The following is a 24107-nucleotide window of genomic DNA, read 5'->3' as shown; positions in this document are numbered from 1 at the left end:
GTCTTAATTTAATCTAAAAATACAAGTTTCTTGAGAAAAATGTGTACCTGCCTTGTAGAAACTTTTTCATAATATTATCTTAAAAGAGACCGAATGTGAAAGTGCAAAGGCGATAATGGCCAGTGCTAGAAACTTAGATAAAGTAATTAACAATGAAATGATAATAAATAAATTTTAAAATAATACCAAAGATGAATACGAAATTGACTTTGAAGACGTTTTTACAATCAGGAATTGAAAAATACCATTATTGGTTTCGCATCTTTCAATTAGCAGTGAAATTATAACATATTAAAAAATAATTTTAAAAAAAGTGAATGATAACAAATATTATCTCACGGATAATATCACAGGTCTTTCCCCTGCGTTTCAACTTTTTCCTTCTATTCTCAAAAAAACTTCCCCTTTTGTCTTTGAACATACTACATTTGTGAATACAATATTTGAATTACCCGGGAAATTTCGGACCGGAAAACGAAGCACGATTTAATTTTTAATGATGGTATTTTAAAATTCTTGGTTATGAGAACGATTTTAAATAAATACAAATTGTTTATTTTTTTTTTTTTAATCCACTTTCGACTAAATTTGTTTGTAAATTAATATTTGTATTTATTTAATTCATTTTTTAACTTTCTTCAAGTTGCAATTATTTCATTTCCAACTTTTGAACATTCAATTTTCAATCATTGAATTATGAACAGTTGAAATTTCAAATTTCTCAAATCTTCAATAGTTGAAAATTCAAAAGAATTCAAAATTGAATTTTCATCTGTTGAAATTTGAAGAAACCTGATCATTGAATTTTCAACTGATGGAAAGATAATTGTTGAAAATGAAACAAAATTTAAGTGCTGAAAATTGAATAGAATTAAAAATTTAATTTTCAGCAGTGGAAAATCAAAAGAAATGAACATTAAGTTTCCCGCACTTGAAATTACTTCAATTTTCAACAGTTCAATTAAATACATGAAACAAATAATTTTGGAAAAAGTACATTTTTTCGAAAACTGGTTGCTACTGGCAAATACTGTTTTGGCAAATTAATATTCGCCCCCCCCCCCCCTCACCTCTACCGCGAGTTGTCAAGATATTTTTATCAAGCGACGTTCATTGGCTGTCCCGTTCTTGTATCGATAAGGGCGCTGCAAGCTACTTTTTAAACGGCGCATGTGTCGAAAAGCACGGGTCGATTTGAATTCAATAATGATACAGATTAATACACCCGACTCCCAGTGTTTCGCGGTTTAATACGTCTTAGATCTTCTGGCCAACTCAGTTTCTCAGTTAAAAACGCGAGAGACGGTTGCGGCGCTTGTCTGAAGCGTAAGGGCGCAGCACGCGGGTACTCATGTGCGCAGACTGCGCATTATTATGCATTATTACTTGGATACGGTCCAGGCGGCCCCAATTTGCGAAGTTGAAAAAGTCGCAGGACATTATGCTGGCCAGTGTTTTTATGGCGGACGATAATTAGCTAACTAAATATCAATATAATAGAATTAAAAAACGAGTCAAATATTTCGCGGAATAGTGAGTTTTACAGCATGACGTCGTGGGCGCGGCCATGCTATATTTAAAACCACCCCTAGTGTATCAAAATCAGAAAATCGTCGAAATGACCGCCTTTATACTGTTTTTTTTCGAGTTGAAATACTTTTAATTTACCTTGTTATAGAACAATTTTTTTCAGTGAGGTAAGAGCCGCCGGAAAGAATATTTAAAACCACCCCTAGTGTATCAAAATCAGAAAATCGTCAAAATAAACGCCTTTATACAGTTTTTTCTACAACAAGGTAAATTAAAAGTATTTTTAACTCGAAAAAAAACTGTATAAAGGCGTTCATTTTGACGATTTTCTTATTTTGATACACTAGAGGTAGTTTTAAATATTCTTTCCGGCGGCTCTTATCCTCCTGAAAAAAACTTATTCTATAAAAACGTAAATTAAAAGTATTTTTAACTAAAAAAAACTGTATAAAGGCGGTCATTTCGACGATTTTCTGATTTTGATACACTAGGAGTGGTTTTAAATATTCTTTCCGGTGGCTCTTACCCCACTGAAAAAACTTGTTCTATAACAAGGTAAATTGAAATTATCTTTTATTGGATAAAAAAGTGTATAAAGGCGGTCATCCGGTACATTCTGTGTTGCCCCTATCTGCATTAAATTTTAGGGTAATTTCAGAAAAAAAAATATTTATTTTTTTTCATTTCGTTCATTTGAACGTTCGGAACTTCAGGTACATTGGAAGGTTTGCATAGTGCTTGTCATAGGAGTAGGGACAAATTTTTGGAAAAATATTCTAAACGTATAAAAGTATGTTTAAATATTAATACCATATTAAAGTGTAGAATGCTAGGGCAAGTGGAAATGTCAGCCATCGGGAAGATTAGCATAGTTCTGACACAGCGTAGGAGTGCAGACAACTCTTTTGAGAAAATATTCTAAACGTAAATGTAAGTGATAAAGGTATTAATAGTAACATCTTGCAAGTGTAGAATGTATTTTCTTTGTCAGGTTCCACTCTTTTTTCAATTGACGAGCTTTCTGTGTCACTAAAGAAAATAAATTGTTCAAAATTTAAGATTATTGTATCATATTGATTTGATCAGATCAGGTACTCCAACCTCAAATTTCGTATAGTTGATTGTATTTCATGAAACAGAAAGTTCCTCAATCGACAAAAGAATGGAATATGATCAAGAAAATCCATGCTACACGTTAGCAATATTAGTAGTCGTATATTTATGACTTACTTTAAGTTTAGAATATTTTCTCGCAAAACTTGTCTGCTTTCCCACGAGGTCATGCTAAAATACTCAATTCAAACCAACGCCGGGCCTCTTTTTTTAAATTAGTTAGCCACTGACGCGTGCGTTACCGTACAGGGGCCGCCGTCGTGCCAGGTGACAGAACTGCGCAATTTTGAATAAGCGTGTTAGGTGGTAACAAATAGGTGAACTTTTGACAATGTAATCGTTAGAATAAGTGGAAGTTGACTATATATCCAATTTGTTGTAATAAATTATTTATTCACTTTGAAAAAGTTCTTACGTGCGGGATTTAGACAAATATTATTATTGTTTTTGGGTTTATTTGCATCTGGGGGCATATTTTCTATAATACTCCGATTTAACTGTCTACAATATAAATTCAAAAAAGGTGTTAGGAAAAATAATGTTCAACTAAGCCATTTTATGTAACAAAAGTCACAAAAAATCTTATCAGACAAAAGTAGTAGGTTCCGGTTAGAGGCATTTTCTTCTCTGATAAGCTTTTTTATTTGTTTATGGCTTTTCTTAAAATCTTGTTTGAAAATTTGTAAACAGAGACATTGAACTTTAGACTTGGATCTCGCTTTGAAAAAATCGGTTTCTTAGTCACCTTTGTAAATTAATTCGTATGTTTAACATAAATTTTTGATGCTGGCCTAACTTATGCTTATATTAATTGAACTACTGAGGCCGGTCAAAAGTCAGGAAGAACCTTGAAATCCAGGTATTATAAATTGAGAATAATAATATTTAAGATCGCATTTCTACTTTGGGCGAAATTAATTAAGTTGGATAACAATTTTTATGTGCATGTGCTGTTCAGTATTGTAAACAAAATATATGAGTTAAAAAAAAAACATGTTTTCCTCTTCATGTGTTGTCTCTAATGAGTCGGAAATACTAATGTTTGGAAGCATAAGTACACCTAAGTAAAATGGTGAAAAATTAAATAAATCAAAAGTGGTGAAAAATTGAAATATTGGTTTAATAAAAATAGATTGAATTTTTTAAATGACAATCTGAAATTCAGATTACTAAAAAGTGATTTCGGGCACTGTTTTTTAATGAATATTTAAGTATTCGTCAATATTCTTTGCTCGACAATCAAAATTGTTATTCACCTTTAATTATTATAAAGGGTTTTCTTTTTATTCAAAATTGAAGGCTTAAACAATACTGTTTCTTCTCAAGTTACGTGTAAATTAGGTTATTCTCCCTATTCATTTGACTAATTTTTTATTTTCGCCTGTAAACTATTTCTTCTGTCTCGTATGAAAATAATAATTCTACTTAGAGAAATAAATAAGATTAAATTTCGTTTTTAATAACAGGTGTGACAATCGATAAAATTTCGTCACTCTGAGTAGAAAGTTTTGTTTGTTATGAATTTAATTCATTGAATGACCATGAAAAAGTTAATGGTAAATAGTTTTTTGACAATAGATTTCCACTTGATTTTCTATTAAACGGATAAACGGCGGATCAAAATAAATTAATTGGTGAGATATTTGCCAAGCTTAAATATTTAAATGTTAGCGTCAACAAACATTGTTATCTCGAAGTAAAAAGATGTAAATTTCTTCATCTATAAAAAGGTGCATCAACAATGACTTCACGGAAAACGTAACATATCTTGAAAATTAAGAATTAAAACAATAAAACTAAAGCTCCTCTTCTTAGTTTAATTATTTATTTCTGTAATTATTTGCAATAAATGTGTCGTTTAAATACACAGTTTGATGGCTGCTTTTGAAGTTGACATTGGGCTGTGCGATATGGATTAATGAACTGGAACAATTTTGCATTTAGTTGCTGCAGTAATGCCAACTGCACTAGTGATAATATTTTTATTATATTTAGGAATACATACTGAATACCCTGGGAATCGTTGATCAGTATCTTAAAGTACTAATTGTAAAATTTCCCTAAAGCGCATATAGAGGCAAATAAGCCATTATTTACTCTATCAATATTAGTTCCAACTCTCTGCAGTTCTGCCGTACAAACTAAAAAGAAAAATAAGTCCAATCTGACTCGAACTGAGAAAATCGAGAAAAACTTCTTGCCCAAAGAACTTTAATATCGAAGAAAACTTAAGATAATTAAGACACGTTATTTGGGTAAAAATAATGTTCTTTTTCATGTTTTGCAATAAAAAATTGATATTTTAAACAATTTCTATTAGAAAATGGACTTGCGATGTTTTACTGGTCGCGGAAAGTCAAAAATACAAGGCAAAAAGAACACAAAGTCACTTGCAGGCGATGCCTTTGTCGAAGAGCTCGAGTACAGCCTCAAAGCACAACATCAAAACATACGTAAGGGAATGTTGTGTATTTAGTGGCTGTGCCGAACTTACCCGAACGATCACCGCTAGTGTATTGGAAACGAAAAATAACACCGCGGGACGGAGAGCGCTCGTGTCGCTCAAAAAACATGGCCGCCGGAGTATACACGTCAGTATGGTTGTGAATGAGAGTCGGAAAAAAAAGATATTATTAATAATTAGGAACGTGAAAAATGTTGTCACTGCGGTTAGATACTCTGTACGAGTTCACGAAAGCTACGCCGTCATCCAGGAACATGATAGAAGGTCAGCAAGTGATTAATTCTGGCATGATAATCATGTGCGGTGTGAGTGCGAAAACGGGTGAAAGCATTGATTTGTATGCTTTATGCCTTCAAACTAGTGCCTTAACAAAAGATCCACATACGATAACTGGCAGATTAAAAATGAGGAATATCTGTAATAATGACTCGGATGTAGAATATTCCGTGTCTATTGACAAAATGACATGTTTGTGCAAAACCGGTACCAGTCAAGCGTGTAAACATACAGTAGCTGTCCTGCTGTACTGTAACAGGTCAGTAATTTTTGTGACTAAAATGTTACATTTATATATTTACTTCAATGTCAATAAAGTTTATTCGAGTAACTGTAGGATCATGGCTTTTCTGAATTCCATAATTTCTCTTGGTATATACTGGAATTTAGGAGTAAATACACGAAATTCGCACATCCAACCACCTTTTCGAAGGTTTTTCGAAAATTTAACGTCTAAAAAATGACACTTTATTATCGATAAAACATGTATGAAAACCATAATTTTTTCGCTTCTCCCGACTAATTCTTGTTTTTAATGAACCACTAAAGTTATTAAAGTAAAAATTGCAAGTAATATGATGAAATTCAGAAAAGCTGTGATTCTAAAGTATTACCTTTATTTGTTTCTATTTTTTTTTGGAAGGAGAGATCGGAAATTCCATCTTCGTGAACAAAATCTTAATCACAAGGCTTTACATTCTCACTGTTGAAAATTATGTCAATTTTGCTTTATTTAAAAGCAAAATATTGTCTGACTCTCATATAAAAACATACCCAAGTGTATATTCCTGACGGCCATATTTTTTAGTTCGCGAAGTGACCACCATTAGCGCATGCAATTTTAAACTCCCAATAGCCGAAATTAGCCGGGACTTATTTCCCGTGGATTTCGGATCAGAATCCAAGCTAATTTACAAGGCTAAAAGATACGTAAGGGCAGCCGATTCTTTTCGTTTGTCAATTCGCGTCGCACTCTGTCACTTTTACAACGCAAAAAAGGCACAAAATTCTATAGGTTCTTTTTCATGTGTATGCTGATGACGTATTGCCTTCCTTGTACAACTTTTAATAGGCACAAAGTGGTTTGTATATCTTTTTCTGTTGTATTTTAAAACTTTTTCGACTTTTCTCATCTATAAACAATCGTTTTTTGCAATAAATATTAATAATTAATAGATTTTATTAACACAGATGCAGCTTTCTCTTACGAATCCAACGATACCAAAAACTCATTTTTCATAAAAATGTCACTTATGTATCTTTTTAGTTTGGACGGCAGAGTTACAGTTGCCTAGAAATTAAAAGCATTGTTTTCTCTAAGTTTTTTGCTTTAAGTTTACCTATTTGATAAGCTTTGCCGTATTTTTTTGCAAATCGGGAAATGACCGTGAAATTATTTTGAAATATTTTAAATTTATTGTATGCTTCCTAATATAAATCATTCAGAATAGTGCATTTTTCAGATGTAACCCTTAAATGGTGCCATTTTCAAATAAAAGCCTCAACATTAAGGTGAAAATATTCAAAAGAGATTGAAGAAATTGTCAGGGATTTTTTTTTAAGTCCCAGAACTTTTTCAAGAGCGTGCTGACATTTTTTTAAATTGTAATGTAAAATTAAATAACAATGCTTCTTTATTTGTAGAAGCAGCTTTACATTACTGAATTCAACTGTTTCGTTGAAAATTCGTTGTTTTTTTCTGTTGGAATTAAATTTGTTCATCACAACTAAGTATTCTATTCTTGGTTGAAAATTGGTTTCTTTAGTTGAAAACTCATGTATTCTGTTGAATTTTTTTCCATTTTGGTAGAAAAATAACCTTGGTTGAAAATACGATAGTTTGTTTAGCACTTTTTCTAGGCCCCGGAAGCTGGAATTACAACATTGTCATATCGATGCGAGCACTATGCCATAATTTAGTGCTTATTTAGTGCTAATTTATGCTGCAGAAAAAATTTGTGTGTCGAGTAATTTTGGTCAAAAATATGTAGTAATGCTAGCTTCAGCTGAAGCCACAACTCTGGTATGCGAACCTCGGAAACTATTAGTGGTTTCAAATTCTGCTTTGCGCAGGAATGTAGTGCTAATTAAGTGCTCTGGATTTGTGCTATTCAAAAAAACCCGGGCACTTTGTTTTTACCAAAAACGTGTAGTAATGCTGGCTTCAGGTGACTGGTATGCGAAACTCGGAAACGATTAGTGGTATCAAATTCACCTTTGCGCAGGAATTTAGTGCTAATTAAGTGCTCTGGATTTATGCTTAGCAAAAAGTCTGGGAACTTTTTTTTTACCAAAAACGTGTAGTAATGCTGGCTTCAGGTGAGCCTGGTTTTGTGAAACTCGGAAACTATTAGTGATATCAAGATCTGCTTTGTCCAGGAATTTAGTGCTAATTAAGTGCTCTGGATTTGTGCAATGTAAAAATCCGGACACGTGACTCTAGCATATGAAACGCGGAAACTATTGTTGGCTTCAAATTTTCCATTTTTGGTAAAAAAAAGTGCCCAGATCTTATGCATTTTACAAATACAAAGCACTTAATTAGCCCGAAATTCCTGCGCAAAGGAGAATTTGATACCACTAATAGTTTCCGAGTTTCACAACACCAGGGTCACCTGAAGCCAGCATTACCAGACGTTTTTGGTAAAAAAAAAGTACTCAGATTTTTTTCTTAGTACAAATCCAGAGGACTTAATTAGCACTAAATTCCTGCGCAAAGGAGATTTTGATACCACTCATAGTTTCCGAGTTCCATATACCAGTAATTTAAAGCCATCATTACTACATGTTTTTGATCAAAATTACCAGGCACAAAATTGTTGTTGACCGTCAATGATTTTAACTGAAATTTTACCTGGTTGAGAGTGTCTGGCGTCAGTGTCTGACAAATTAAAAAACAGAAATCCGGAGAGCGAGAAGCCCGCGTTGCTTTGAATTAAGCATTTTAGCATGACGTCATGGGAATGCAGAAAACTTTTTCGAAAAAATATTCTAAACGTAAAAGGAAGTCATAAATATACGAATATTTCTCAAGTGTAGTACATATATGTAGTCTGGGATCCGAAGAGGAGAGTTTGTGTCCATTTTAGGCCCTGATGATTTGATGATTGATTCTTGTGCAGAATTTTCTTCTGATTCCGAATATATCGGATACACATAGCAGATTCCCGGTATTTTTGTTATTTGACATTTTTTGAGTTTAAGTAAAAATTGCCACATTTCTAAAGTTATTAAAGTTTTGAAAATATTTTTTCGTACTCATTTAAAGAAGTGTGATATGCACAAATTTCATTAATTAAGTGTATGTTGATGTAATTGATAGTTTTCGAGAAAAACAATAAAAAAGCGTTTTAAAGAAAAACTATATCTATAGTATATTTTTTATCATTTCACAATTTTTTTTGTACTCATATAGTACTCCCTGAGACGAAGACGATTTCTTTTAAAATTCTTATATTTAGCCTGATAGTTTAATTTTTCCAAAACTCGAAATAAATTCAATCTTTTCACGGCTGTGTGAGCGAGTGTGCGTCTGTATGTGAATGTTCAGTCGAGGTTTCAAACCTGCAGCTTCCAAGTACACTCGAGAATGCTTCAGTTAACTCGTACACACAGGCGTAAAAAGTGTGTATTTATTACGAATTTAAAAAAAGTTGAACTAATCGACTAATTGAAAAAAATTTAAACATTGCTTTTCTTGAAAGCAATCAATTAAATCAACATTCAGCCTGAATAAAATTTGTGCATATCACTCTTCTTTAAATGATAATTTTAAAAAATATTTTTTAAAATTTAATAATTTTAAGAGATGTGACATTTTATATTTAAACGGAGAAAATGTCAAATAACACAAAAACGACCTGGAATTTGCTATGTGCACTTTATATATTTGGAATCAGGAGAACATTCTACACACGAGTCAATCGTCAAATCATCAGGACCTAAAATGTACAGTAAAGTGTTCTTGGATCCCAGACTAATGAATTTTCTTGGGCATGCTTAATTCTTTTGTCGATTGACGACGTTTCAGTTTCACGAAATACAATCGGCTATCCGAAATTTTAGGTTAGTGTACACAATCTGATCAAATTGGTCTGATACACTAATCCTAAATTGTGGACAATTTATTTTCTTTAGTGGCACAGAAAGGTCATCAATCGAAAAGAGAATGGATCGTGACTGAGAAAATACATTCTACACTTGCGAAATATGACTTTTAGACTATTATAACTTACCCTTACGTTTGTACTCTTTTCTTACTTTAGAAATATTAATATTTAATCATACTTTTATATGTTTGGAATATTTTATTTAAATAGTTATCTGTACTCCTAAGCCAAACACTGCGCTAACCTTCCAAACATTTCTACCTATCCCATCATGACCGCGTCCACGACGTCTTGCTGCAAAACTCACTATTCCGTGAAATATTTGAGTCGTTTTTTTATTCTATTATATTGATTTTCAGTTCGCTAATTGTCGACCATCAACAAAAATACTGGAAAAAACACTAGTAAGCATAATGCGCTCCATCTTTTTCAACTGCGCAACTTTCGCATGGACTACCCGCGTACTGTGCCCTTCCGCTTCAGGCAAGCGTCGCAACCGTCTCTCGCACCTTGAGCTGAGTAACCGCGTAGGCCAGAAGTTCTAGCACTTATTAAACCGCGAAGCACGGAGAGTCGGGTGTATTTATCTGTATTATTATTAATAGTATTTATTGATTTTAAATTGACCCGTACTTTTCGACACATGCGCCGCTGAAAAAGCTGCTTTAAGCCGCATTATCTTATTGATACAAGAACGGGACATCTAATAAACGTCGTTTGCAAAAATGTTTTTACAACTGGCGGTAGAGGTGGGGACACCTCCAGCCTCAAAATAATTGGACGTGTACGTTTCACGGCCGTTAAAATAGGTGTAGGTTTACTGTATTTTTTGTAAAATGAATGTTTTTAAATTTGAAAATTCAACTGTTCCAGTTAAAGGTTAATGTTAGTTTAAAAATCATCTTTTTGGTAAAAAATTGATCGTTTTAGTTAAACATTCAACTCTTTACTTGGAAAATTATCTTCTTCAGTTCAAAGTTGGTGTATTTTGTTAAAGAATTGCCTTTTTTAGTAGAAAAGTCATCTGTTTGGTAGAAAATTGAACTATTTGTTTAAAAATGCATGTGTTGTTAACAATGTAATATAGTAGTTCTCAAACTTTTCTCAAAGCGAAGTGAGATATGAAAAATAGTTAATAGAACAAAATTGTTCACTGGAAACATTCATACGAAATTACCCATTTTATAATTTTTAATCATTTTTTTTATCAAATTGATTTTTTATTTTTCTCGTTTTTCTTTCTTATTTCTTGTTCTGGATATATTTTTTTTAATGGAAAATCTGTAGGCTTACACCCATATATTTTTATCCTAATCTAATAATCTTCTTAAAATGAAACAAAACATGTTCAGACAATTCGAAGTATAATATTTATCTGTTCTACTTTTTTATCTGATATAAAACAGTGAAAAACGTATTTTTCTATGATTTTAAGAACGAAAATAGTATTACTGAAGTAAGAAAATATTATTTTGAATAAAGGAATGTATAAAACTTGAAAAAAAATATATTTTAACAATTTTTATATAATTGAATTTTTAGGTTCGTGAACCTAGAATTACGACATGGGCATTATGCAATAATTTAGTGCTAATTTCGGCCGCCGAACAAAAAATGTGCCCCGTATTTTTTTCAAAAATGGCAGGTAGTGCTAATTTCACATAAAGCTGCAACGTCTACCCCAACAAAACAGAAACTGCTGCAAAGAAAAATTAAATGGGTGCCCGGAACAAGGGCCTATGTCACGATTTCCAAACTGTGCAGGAGCATTGAAAAACTGGGATAATGCAAATGACTTTCCTTCACTTCTCAACAGATAATTCGATTTTCCTGACCTTTGTTGGCATTCTTTACAACTGAAAATAATGGGAACTCTTAGTCCACATGACATTGGCCCGTATTCCACGAAAAACTGGGTTTTGAAAAAATCCTGACATAGGCCCTTGTTCCGGGCACCCATTCCATTGCCGTGAAATTTGTTTCGAAGTTTTTGAAACTTTTCTTCAGTTTTCAATACAATTATTGAAATTTCTGAATAGGTTTGTAAATTTAATATATATAATCAAGAGCCTGTTCAGGTACCTGAAGTTTCATTTTGTGAAGCTGCCCGAAAAAATAATTCAACGGAATAGGTGTATTCGCTCGGTTTTCAGCCAGTACCCAAAACTTCCTGCGTTTGCGTCACGGAGAATCTTAGAAAATTCTTTTAAGAAATTATACATTAATGTTTCAATTAGGTCGACTTTACCTGAAACGCAGATACAATACGGGGTGCTTGACACTTCAGGTAACTGAACAGGCTATCGATTATCTGCATTAAATCTAAAAACCTGTTTAGAAGTTTCAATACTTGTATTGAAAATTGAAGAAAGGTTTCAAAACTTTCGAAACAAATTTCTGGGAAATTTTTTTTGCAGCCTAAATTAGTTTTTTAAAAGAAATTATGAGATACGACATTTCTCTGGTGGCCGAAATTAGCATTAAATTGTGGTAATTCCAGCTTCACGGACATTGCATTTTTTCTTACTGTCGCTTCTTCAACAATTTTAAAAATTGTTGAATTTTACTAAATTATGACTTCCTTTTAAAAAAAAAACATGTTTTAAATTTTATATATTTATTTATTTATTTATATTAGAAGATAATTGATTTATTTTCAAAATTAGAAAGAAATGAAGTTGTAAGGAATATTTTTGCAGAAAAAATATACCATGCCGTATTCATTTTCTAACATTTTTTACAATTTTTTTAAGAAACAACAGTAAGAACAAATTTAATTATAAAAATATTGTTAAAATAATTATTTTTCGTAATTTTTAATTTTTTTCCATCACAATCATGTTTCTTCTTTTATGTGAGGTGACTGCTAATATATATTTTAACTATTGAAATCGTTAAAATAGGACTTTTTTAAATAACCATTTTTATCCCTAAACTTTTTTTTATAAATCGCTTCGTATTTCGAAAAAACCTGGGCTATTTCGATTTTTTAAAATTAAACTGTTGTTCTTGCTAAATGGCTCCGGCAAAGATTTTGTTTTTTATCCAAAAATAATTGTAAGTCATCCCAGATACATAATCAAAAGAAACAATCTTATTGTTCGGACCTTTATTTTTATCATTTGAACGGAAGAAACTGCTAAAAAATTAGAAATTTCCACTCCAAAGATACAAAATTAAACAATTTTAAGTTCACAGTGTTCAAGATTAAATACTTTTATATGGAGACATTAAAAATGGGTTTGTTGCAGGTATGAGTAATTAAAAAATGTACGATTACTACTACTTCGAAATTATACATGGTTGAATAACTTATTTTGAATGTATGTAATTGTTAAGTTAGTGCAATTAAATTTAGTTGATTTTAAATAAATTATTTTGCAGGTGTATCGCTACGTTAAATAAACTTTTTATTTATTTAATAACATTATATTACTGAAGAGAAATGTGTCAAAGTGATTGGCCCAATAGCAACAACAACAAAAAACAGTCGAAATAGGTTGTTTGGAAAAAACTTAGCGTTATGTTTTAAATGCTGTAAAACAATTATGAATCAACCCTAATCTTATCAATTAGTTAATAGTGTATACTACTTTCTATATAACTTTTTTTTTCGTTTACAGAATTGGCAACCACCCTTCGCTGTTGATGTCGACAAATTCAAATTCGTACCAAGGATACAAAGGTTAAACGAATTAGAAGCTAAAACCAGAATAAAACTAAACTTTTTAGATCAAATAGCCAAATTTTGGGAGCTTCAGGGTTCTTCGTTGAAAATTCCACTCGTAGAGCGCAAAGCTCTAGATCTATACTCTCTACACAGAATAGTAACTAGTGAAGGTATGTAGTTGAAATTTAAATTAAAATTAAAATTTGAGTTACAGGCTGGTCATTAAATGCCAGTGAATTTATCTTTTGACCTGGAATTATAGAACTTTTTAAAGAAAAATCTATCCAATCTTTTAAAATATCACACATTTCATAACCTATACCTAGACAATTCAATACAAATTAAATAAGAATTTTTTTATATTGTAAATATTCGACTGAGTTAAAAACTAAATAATTTGAAACTGAATTGTTTCAATTGGAAAGCATTAAATCGTTAAAAATTCAGAGATAAATTAAAACTTCGAGCGGTACAATGGCAATTTTTCTATTTTGAACGTTTTTTATTTGTAGGTGAAGTTGTTCAATTTTTATATATAAATAACAATCGAAAAATTATTAATTTGCTACGACTTACAATTAAAATAATTTCACTTATAATATAAAAAGTGTTCATTTAAAAGTATTTGTAATCTTTCAATTTTTAGTGTTTAAAACTTCAAATTGCAGTTGAAACGCATTTAATTTTAAATTTTTTAATTGAAAAGTGTTAAAAGCTTTCATTTTATCCGTTTGAATTATTAACTATTTGAATCTAAAAAAATTGTAAGCTTTAATTTTACAAGTTTAAAATTCACATGAGTTCCATTTTGAGTATTTTATTTAGCAGTTCAGTTTTTATAACTTCATGTGCCAAATTTTTGGCTTCAAGAATTCAAATCTTTTCATTTCAATGACCGTGAAAAATAATTGTGAACCGGGAAATGACAAAAAAAAAACAATTTCCTCAATTAAAACGGCCTTCTTGAGTTTAGCACTCTAAAAGTTTTAAAAATCTGATAATTGTTTTCGAATTGAAATTATTAATCCTTATTTCAGGTGGAATAGAAACAGTGACGAAAGAAAGGAGATGGGCGAAAATCGCAAATAAGTTAGGGTATCCTTCCGGGCGTAGCGTTGGAAGTATTTTAAAAAATCACTATGAAAGAATTTTATATCCCTTCGACGTTTTTAAACAAGGCAAAACATTGACTGACATTGTAAGTAAAATAAATTATTATTAATTTAATTCATTTCGAATAATGTAATTGAAAAATGCCTGATTTCGGCTTCATTTTTGACTTTCAGAAAATAGAACCAGAAATAGACGCGAATGAGAAGAAAGACCGAGATTACAAGCCCCACGGCATTATATCGCGGCAACAAATTAAACCACCGGCCGTAAAGTTTTCTCGTCGTTCGAAACGATTCGCTGGCCAAGAAGAAAACAAAGATGCAGTGTCACTTAAACAAGAGGATTGCAAGGAAGAGTGCGATTCTGACAATGACTGCAAAGAAGATGTCAAGAGCAAGTGTGTGTCTCCGGAGAAGGTATCGGAAAACAGCAAAGAGCTGAAGAAACTGCAGTTTTATGGAGCTGGTCCAAAAATGGCTGGCTTTAATACCAAAGAAGGGAAAAAGTCCAACAAAACTAGGGGAATTAAACTCACCTACGAATTTGATCCTGTGAGTTAAATTAAATCTGGAGCAAGTAAGGGGCCGTTACGAACTTAGATTAACATCTACAGGGTGTCCAGCTACCTAGAAAACCTGAAATTCTCCTTGCATTTTTTGTTTGAACCTTGAAAACCTGGAAATCTCCTTCAATTTTTCACGAGAACTTTGCATTAATTTTTTTTTCTCTTTCAAAACCGTTATTTACTTGAAATGCGAAAAGCAATTTAAACCTTTCGGTCTATTATTAAAGAAACATCTCGTTTAGAAGAAATCTTGCTACTGAAAAGTTGGTTGTTTATCAAGATATAATTTATCTTTTACAAATTAGTTACAGAATAAAGAACAAGATTGCCACGCATTTTTGTTACACTTTAATAATTATTTTGTAGATTGCAACGAATAGACGTCGACATTGTGAATACATAATTCTATAATTTTTTTTATTTCTTCTTCGCTGATATAGAATGTTAAAGTAAACATTTTTTGTGATTCAATTTGCCACTCGATTGTTGAGTACACAACAGATTACAAAACATTACTGAAGATTTCAAAAGGTTTCAAAATATGTAAAAGGATTTTGGACATTATACCAAAATTTCATGAATTGCAAAGATTAAAAAAAGGCGTATACGCCAGATTTCAAAAGATTTTAAAAGTTTAAAAAAATGTATAGCAGATGTCTAAGATTTCAGAAGATTTTACACAGATTAAAAATATTTTAATGATTTCAAATGAATACAAAAGATTTCAAAAGGATTTCATAAGGATACAAGAAATTCAATTATTTCAAAAAGGTTACAATACGCCAGATTTCAAAGACTTCAAAAGATTTAAAGGATTTGAAAAATGATTACACTAAGATTTAAAATAATTCCATGATTCCAACGAATAAAAAATTATTTAAAAATATCAGATTTAAAAGATGTTAAAAGATATTACACTGATTAAAATGTGTTAATAATTTCAAATGAATACGAAAGATTTCATAAAGATTTAAAACAATTACACCGAGGTTTTAAGGATTTCAAATATTTTACGAAAATTTTAAAAGTCCCAAAAGATTTCTTCACATAAATTTCAAAATTTGACAAAGACTTAGAATACCTCAAGAGATTTCATAGCATTTTAAAAAGATTTCACAAAGATTTTAAGGAATTTAAAGACGACTTATTTCCGCAAAAAATTAAGAATTTGTGTATTTATGGTTGTGCTTCCTTTCAAAATTTTTGGCAAATAAAAAATAAAATGACTTATTTTTTATATCTATAATAAAAATTTATTTCATTATTTTATGTAAAAAAATGAAGCCTAGAAAAACATTAATCTTTTTGGTTAAGAACTCATCTTTTGAGTTGAATGTTGAACTCTTGTTAAAAATTCCTTTTTTTAAAGATTCATCATTTTAGTTAAAAATGTATCCCTTTGATAAAAAAATCCACTACTTGATTTAAAGTTAAAATAATTATTAAAAAATTGTTATTATTCAACTGGTGGAAAATTCATCTTTTAGTAGAAAACTTAATCTTGTATGGTAGGAACGTCGTCTTGCTTGGTTGAAAATGAACTTTTTGTTGAAAATTCAACTTTTTGGGTTGAAAATTAACTTTTTTTCTTTAAAATTAATATTTTTTGTTGAGAATTTGGGCTAAAAATGCTTTTTTGGTTTAATTCAGTAGATTAAACATTCATTTTTTTATTGTTTGAAAATTAATTTTTTAACTTTAAATTTTTTGTAAAAAATGGTCGAATTTTGTTGAAAGTTCAACTGTTTGGTTTAAAATTCATCTTTATTGATTGAAAATTCATCCATTTGTTTAAATATTCAACTATTTTTGTTAACAATCATCTTTTTTGTTTAAAAAAAAAACTTGAAAATTAAACTGGTTTTGGTTGAATTTTTATATTTTTTGTTTGAAAATTCGACCATTTGGTTGAAAATGCATTTTGGTAGATCCAAAAATTCAACTGTTTGGTTAAACTGTCATCCTGTTTAATGGAAAATTCATCTTTCATGGTAGAAAAGTCATCTTTCGTTGTTGACAATTTCTTCAACTGTCATCGAAAAATCCCTCTTTTTGGTATAAACGTTCAACTGTTTCCATAGATAATCTTTTTTGGTTAAAAATACACTGTTTTATCGAAAATTCAACTTTTCGGCTTGAAATTTCCACTATCTTCTAAAAAAATCCATCTTTTTGACTTGAAACTTAAACTGTTTCTGGTTGAATTTTAATCTTTTTTTATTACAATGTCGACTATTTGGTTAAAAATGCATCTTTATAGGTTGAAAATTCAACTATTTTTATATTCATATTTTTTAGTCGATAATTCAATTGTTTTGTTAAAATGTTGTCCATTTGGATTGAAAATTAATCTTTTATGGTAAAAAAGTAATCCTTTTTGGGTGACAATTAACTTTTTTGTTGAAAATTCAACTGCCAGAAAAAAATCGTATTTTTGGGTTAAAAATTCATCTGTTTTTGATAGAAAATATTTATTGGTTCAAAAAATTATCTATACTGTTGGAAATAAAGTATATTTTGACATGAAATTTCAGGAATTTAAAGTGTTACATATTAAGTCAATATTGTATTTACATTTATTTTATTTTTGAAAATATCTTCCCCTGTTTTTGCGAAAAATCGCTCTAATGAGAAGATTTGATAACGCAGTTTGCGGACGGCCCCTAAAAGTATCACCTTTGATCTTTTAACTTTTGACTCAACTTTGTTCCTTCTTCTTTTTTTAGCTGGCTAAATATATTTGTCACAATTGTGGAAGAGGTGACAATGAAGAGAATATGTTGCTGTGCGATGGATGTGACGATAGTTATCACACATTTTGTCTTCTACCACCTTTGACTGAAATTCCAAAAGGCGATTGGCGTTGTCCAAAATGTGTCGCTGAAGAAGTTTCGAAGCCGATGGAAGCCTTTGGATTTGAGCAGGCGCAGAGGGAATACACTCTTCAACAGTTTGGGGAAATGGCTGATCAGTTTAAGAGCGATTACTTCAACATGCCTGTGCACGTACGTATTTTAAATTGATGACAGAAATTTGTGCGCTTAATACAAAAAACGGCCACTGAAGAACGGAAAGAAAAACATTTGCAATCAATAAACAATTCGTGAATGGGTTTAAGGAGGTTTTTAAGGAGGTTCACCTGAAGTGAAGCAAATTAGAATAACTTGATCAGTTTCACTTTAATTTGTTTCATTATAAAATAATAACGAAGATTTTAAGAATTAATGAATTAAGTGAATCCAGGAAAAATAAAAAAGCATTTAAATTTTAATGATGTAGAAAAAGTTTTTGAAAACCGGGAAGAAGTCATGAAATAATTTAGAATTTCTTTTTCAAGCCTTTTAGTGGCCATCCATGATCTTACAGAGTCAGGGAATTTTGTTTTTTACATACATTTTTACCAATCGTGCCAATACAACTCGTCCGGGCAGCCGTACAAATAGATACTTCGTTTTTTTTTTCAAATCATAGAATTTTTTCGAGTGCATTCTTCAATTTTGTTTCAATTGTAATATGAAATTAAATGACAAAATTGTTTCTTTTGTAAATTAGCTTTATAATACTAACTTAAACTACTTTGTTGAATTTTTTTGTTGGAAATTAATCTTCTTTGTTGAAAATTAAACAGTTTCCTTGAAATTTCTTTTCCCTATTGACTGAGATATCTTTCTACGTTAAAAATGCAAAAATAGTTGAAAAATCTGATTTTTTAGTTGAAATCACCTTTTTTTATTAAAAATTTAAATATTCTTGGGTTGATACATCAACTATTACATTTTTCGTTGAGAATTAATCTTTTTCTCAATTCTTCAATCGAAAATTAAACTATTTTGTTTATTTTATTTTTTTATTCGTTTTTGTTGTTTGAAATCAATTTATTTAACTGAAAATTTAACTGGTCGAGATGAATATTCCATAACTGTAGTTAAAAATGATCTCTAGTAGAAATTTTGTTAAAAATGCGTCTTTAAACAAAAATTATTGATTCAAAATTCATGTTTTTGTTTAAAATTCAACTGTTTAATTTTTGTTCCAAAATTCAGCATTTTCTGTTGAAAATGCAACTATTTAGTTAGAAATGTATCCTTCTTAAAATCCATGTTTCTTATTAAAAATTTCAGATTTTTCGGTTGAAAATTAATTTTTTTTAATCTTAAAACCTAATTATTAAATTTTTTGTAGTTAATTTATAGTTTTCAGTTAAAAATTCATACTTTTGGTTTAAAGTTCAACTATTCCAATAAAAGATTTATCATTTGACATGTAGTTTAAAGTTCATAACTTTGGTTAAAAATTAATTTTTTTAAGTGAAAATTTAACAACTTTATTTTTAGTTGAAAATCGATCATTTGTTTGAAAATTCAACTATCTGATTGAAAATTGATCTTCATATAATAGTTAAAAGTAAATATTTGATTGAAAATGTATGTTTTTTAAATTAAAAATTCATCTTTTTGAATGAAGATTCAACTTTTCCAGTTAAAAATTCGCCATTTCAGTTAAAAAGTCATTATATTTTGTTTAAAATTCAACTATTCTATTAGACGATTCATCATTTTAGTTGAAAATTTAACCAATTTATTGAAAATTTGTTATTTTTTTTTGTCGAAAATTAATTTTTTTAAACTGAAAACTTAACTATTCCATTTTTGGTTGATGATTTATCGTTTTTAGTTCGTCATTCAACTACTTGGCTTAAGATTGACGTATTTTGTTAAAAATGTTGTATTTTTAGTTGAAATGTGTTAGGAATTTGAAGCATTTTGAATTGCATTTAATGTATTACCGACATTAAATATACTTCCCTAATTTCGTGAAAATTCATGGAAATCTGCACTGAATTTTAATATGGAGAAAAAAATTTCTTTTCATTAATATTCAAATTCATGGACTTTCGGGACAAATTCAAGAAATGATTAATTATGTTTGAAGTATTATTGATTTTATTATTCGATGGTGATAAGATATTTCCAAGATTTGGTCCCTATTGTACCCTAGGTGCAGTCCATAATGTATTTCTTAATAATGTCACTTTGCTTTGAATAAATTAACTCATGGGTTTATCACTATTCAATTCAGGTTATACCTATTTCTAAATTGTCTTGAATTCTTTCGAAATATTTTAGGTTATTTTTAATGATTCCGAGATATTTTTAATAGATTTAAATCATTTCAAGGGTCTTTTTAAGACTTTTAGGGTATTTTTAAAACTTCTAAGGCATTTCCAGGAGCTTTTAATATTTAATGTTATAGGGAATTTAAAACGCTTGCAATGCATTTTTTGATAATTTCATTAAATTGAAAGGATTTCAAAATGTCTGAAATATTTTGTGATGCAGAATTTTTGGAATTTCGAAACATATGGAACGATTTTACAAGACCTGTAAGGTTTTAAGATATTTTAAAAGATTTCACAGGAATTTAGAAGTTTTTCGAAGATTAAATTATTTTAAGGGATTTTAAAGCTCTCAATGTATTATAATATATTTTTCAGGATTTAACAAAATATAATCATAAATTTTCATTTAATTTTATAGTATTTTAGTGAATTTCGAAAAATTTGTGCACGAGAAGTGAGGTATTTTATAGAGTTTCAAAGATTTGAAGAGATTTCAAATTATTTTTTGGAATTCATCCTGAATTCTTTTAAATATACTCTATTTTACTTAATTCAATCTTAAAAAAATTTTCAAAAGTATTTATTTAATAAGTCCTGAGGATCAATTGCTAAAATGATGACAGGATTTGAAATATTTCAAGGTCTTTTTTCAAATACCTTGGCATTTTCAAAAACTTTTAAAAATGTACAGGGGTTTCAAAAGATTTAAAAGAATTTTGAATATTTTAGGTTATTTAGAAAGATTACAAGAAATTTTTAATTACTTTCAGTAATTTAATGGGGTTTCAAAGGATTTCACTCCGTTTTACCCAATTCAACGGATTTTTAAAAAAGTCTCAATTATTTTGAGTTCACTTATGACTGTTTTTTAAATTCAATTTTTTTAGATTTTTTTATGTATTTCGTCGAATTCTTCTCGTTTCCCTTAAATTCTTTTAAATTCACTCAAATTTTACTGAAATAAATGGATTTTTTCGATCAAAAAAATTCCAATTCCTTTGAATCTTTGAAGTCATTAATTACTTTTTCTGGTTGGAAATAAGTAGTGTTTCAAAATTTTGAATGCATTTGAAATTATTTTCCAGAATTCACCCTAAATTCTTATTAATTCACCCTCAAATTCTTTTAAATTTCCTTGAATTTTGCTAAACTCATTACTCCATTCAATTAAGTTTTTTTATATTTTTAAATTGTTTTCAATTCATTAGGATTTTTGTTGTTAAACTTGAACTCTTATCGAATTCTTCTCGTTTACCTTAAATTCGTCTAAATTCCAATTTAACGGAAATCAATAGCATTTTTTATTTATTTTTTACAATTTATTTGAATTCTTGTTAATTTAACTAGAATTATTCTGACGTCATGAATTTAGATTGAATGTGTTACCCTTTAAGCGCGAAAAGGGGGTTAAAACTACCCCCCAAAACAACTTTCTCGCGGTATCTCTGTTTCTATGCAAATTTTTTTTTTTTTTAACCCAATTTGAGATTGCTTGTTATTGAACGACGATATTAAATACAGCATTTGGATCTCCTAGGGCCACATCCCTTATTTCTTATAAGTTTGAAAAGGTTTTTTAAAACTTTTTTCTGTACGAAAATTCTGAGAATTATTTAATATTTATAAAACTCATTTTATTCTAAAGAAAATAAGATTCTGAAGTTGAGTGGTTTCGGTAATCGTGTGCAACAATGCGTAATGTTTACCGATTTTATCATAGTTTCGTGAGATTTAATAATGAATGAAAATAAAAATTATAGAACATTCTTTCATGTTCATATTAAAAAATTAAAGGTATAAAAATTATAGTATTTATCATAGTAAAAATAATTAGGGGTTTTTGAAATAACATCGTATAGATGTATATTGTATAGTGGCATGCTTCTTGGGGTTTCTCGTTTTGGAAATTCTAAAAAAAAAATTATTTTGATTAAATAACAATAATACTGTCCAAACACATCAACTTCAGAATCTTATTTTCTTTACAATAAAATCATTTTTATCAATGTTTACTGATTTTTAGAATTTCTGGAAAGAAAAAAGTTAAAATAAAAACATTTTCACCATCATAAGAAATAAGGGACGCGAACCTAGGAGATGATGCTGTATTTAATATCGTCGTTCAATAAAAAACAAATCTCAAATTGGTTTAACAAAAATGAATTCGGTTACTGACACATCCATATGTTTCCTTGTTAGATAAATTGATATTTTAATAATTCTTTTTATTTTCAGATGGTACCGACTTCTCTTGTGGAGAAAGAATTCTGGCGAATAGTTTCTTCGATCGACGAGGATGTGACAGTCGAGTACGGCGCTGATCTTCACACAATGGACCATGGATCCGGATTTCCAACAAAAACGAGCGTCAATCTCTTCACGTGTGATCAAGAGTATGCAGAATCTTTTTGGAATCTAAACAACCTCCCAGTATTGCATGGAAGCGTCTTGGGTCACATCAACGCAGACATTAGTGGCATGAAGGTACCCTGGATGTATGTTGGTATGTGCTTCGCGACTTTTTGTTGGCACAACGAGGACCACTGGAGTTACTCTATCAATTATCTGCATTGGGGGGAACCAAAGACGTGGTACGGAGTTCCTGGTTCCAAGGCTGAGCAGTTTGAACACTCGATGAAATCTGCAGCGCCTGAATTGTTCCAGAGTCAACCAGACTTGTTGCATCAGCTAGTTACCATCATGAATCCCAACATTCTAACAAACGAAGGTTAGTTTCACTTCCATCTTTGATAATTACAGGCACGCCCCCGTCACCCTATTCTCACTATTTGACTTTTTTTTTGTGAGCGATGACTGTTTTGCTACTTTTTCGAGAAAAAGTCAAACTGCAAATGCACTTTTCTCACAATTGCCCGATAATTCGACAATTTATTTACATTTCCTTGAAATATATAGTTGAAGATAAAATTGAAAACCGGAAAATTGTCTCACTTGTTTACTTGTCTCAAGTATAATTCAATTTTGAGCGAAAAAATATGAACTCTCGAGATAAATTTTGATAGCTGATATTTTAACTAAGCAAATATAGTTATTTTCAATAAAAACCAGTTTAATTAAAACAAAACAGATTAATTTTCACTAAAACAGTTGTATTTTTTGTCAAAAGAATGAGCTTTCTGCAAAAAAGATTAAATCTCAACAACATTCAGAAATTTTCAACCAAATAGTTAAATTTTCTATAAATTACATTCATTTTCAATGAAATATTTTAAACAATGAATGTGATGTTAGCCCAAATATTATTTGATTATAGGGTAGTTCAATTTTAATTTATGAGAATTAATTTTAAATATAGAATAACAGTTGTCTACAAAACAATGTAATTTTTTACATAATAGTTCGTTTTTCAAGCCAACAATTTCATACAAAATAGTTGAGTTTTTAAACCTAAGAATAGGAAGTTTCAATAGAAAAGTTAAATTTTCAGTTTAAAAAATTAGTTTTTAACTAGCAAAAATAAGCGAATCAAAAAAAATTAAACTTCAACTAAACATAGTTGCATTTTCAACCAAATAGTTGAATTTTCTATTCAAAAGGTAAAAGTTCCTATTTTCAAGAACGAAAATTCAATAATACTGTTAAAATTTCGACAAAAAATGCGCTTATGTGAAAGTGTTTAATTTTCAGTCTAAAAAGATTATTTTTTATCAATAAAAATAATAATTGGGATTTTGCACAAAAAAAAAACATTCAAAATAAATATTGCAGCGCATTTTTAATACTTTATAAATGTTAGGCTAGAAAACTAGAAATTTTGCTTTAAAAAGTAAATTTTCCTTTGCGCACTTTTTGATTTCGGACAAAACGCTTTTCAATTTGGATTTCATGTAAGCTTCTTACTTGAAAGATATTATGATACTATTAAAAAAATATTTTTCTAAATTATAGTATTATTATTTACACTAATTTTAATTTATGATATGAATCTAAAGCCTGTAATTAAGTTATTTTTTATATTTTATTTAACTGACGAATAATTTTGTGAGACTGTTTGTACACTATTCCGATCATTCTTGCTCAGATTCAAAAACTTATTTTTTTCCCTGGTTCAAATGTCTACTATTGTATTGTTGTTCAGAATTCATCACTTTTTGTTCGAAATTCTATTATTTGGTTGACAAATTACT

General features: G+C 29.8%; 1 protein-coding gene across 10 annotated transcripts in view; it reads left to right on the top strand.

The window, feature by feature from the left end:
- The window catches only part of LOC117169625 (lysine-specific demethylase lid), a 77273-nt gene that overhangs the window by 2987 nt on the left and 50179 nt on the right, over positions 1–24107 (top strand). For all 10 annotated transcript variants that reach the window (XR_004466691.1, XM_033356089.1, XM_033356085.1 and 7 more), the window contains exons 2-6: positions 13116–13332; positions 14200–14360; positions 14449–14826; positions 17567–17845; positions 22195–22687. Coding sequence is in view for 9 of the 10 variants with exons in the window: in XM_033356089.1 (XP_033211980.1) it covers positions 13116–13332; positions 14200–14360; positions 14449–14826; positions 17567–17845; positions 22195–22687 (1528 nt within the window). In the remaining variant the exon portion in view is untranslated. The remainder of the gene's footprint in view (positions 1–13115; positions 13333–14199; positions 14361–14448; positions 14827–17566; positions 17846–22194; positions 22688–24107) is intronic.

The sequence above is a fragment of the Belonocnema kinseyi genome, chromosome 3 (assembly GCF_010883055.1).
Source record: "Belonocnema kinseyi isolate 2016_QV_RU_SX_M_011 chromosome 3, B_treatae_v1, whole genome shotgun sequence".
Classification (NCBI taxonomy): Eukaryota; Metazoa; Arthropoda; class Insecta; order Hymenoptera; family Cynipidae; genus Belonocnema; species Belonocnema kinseyi.
The sequence above is the reverse complement of the archived record's forward strand: the minus strand, read 5'-3'. Positions and strand labels throughout refer to the sequence as shown.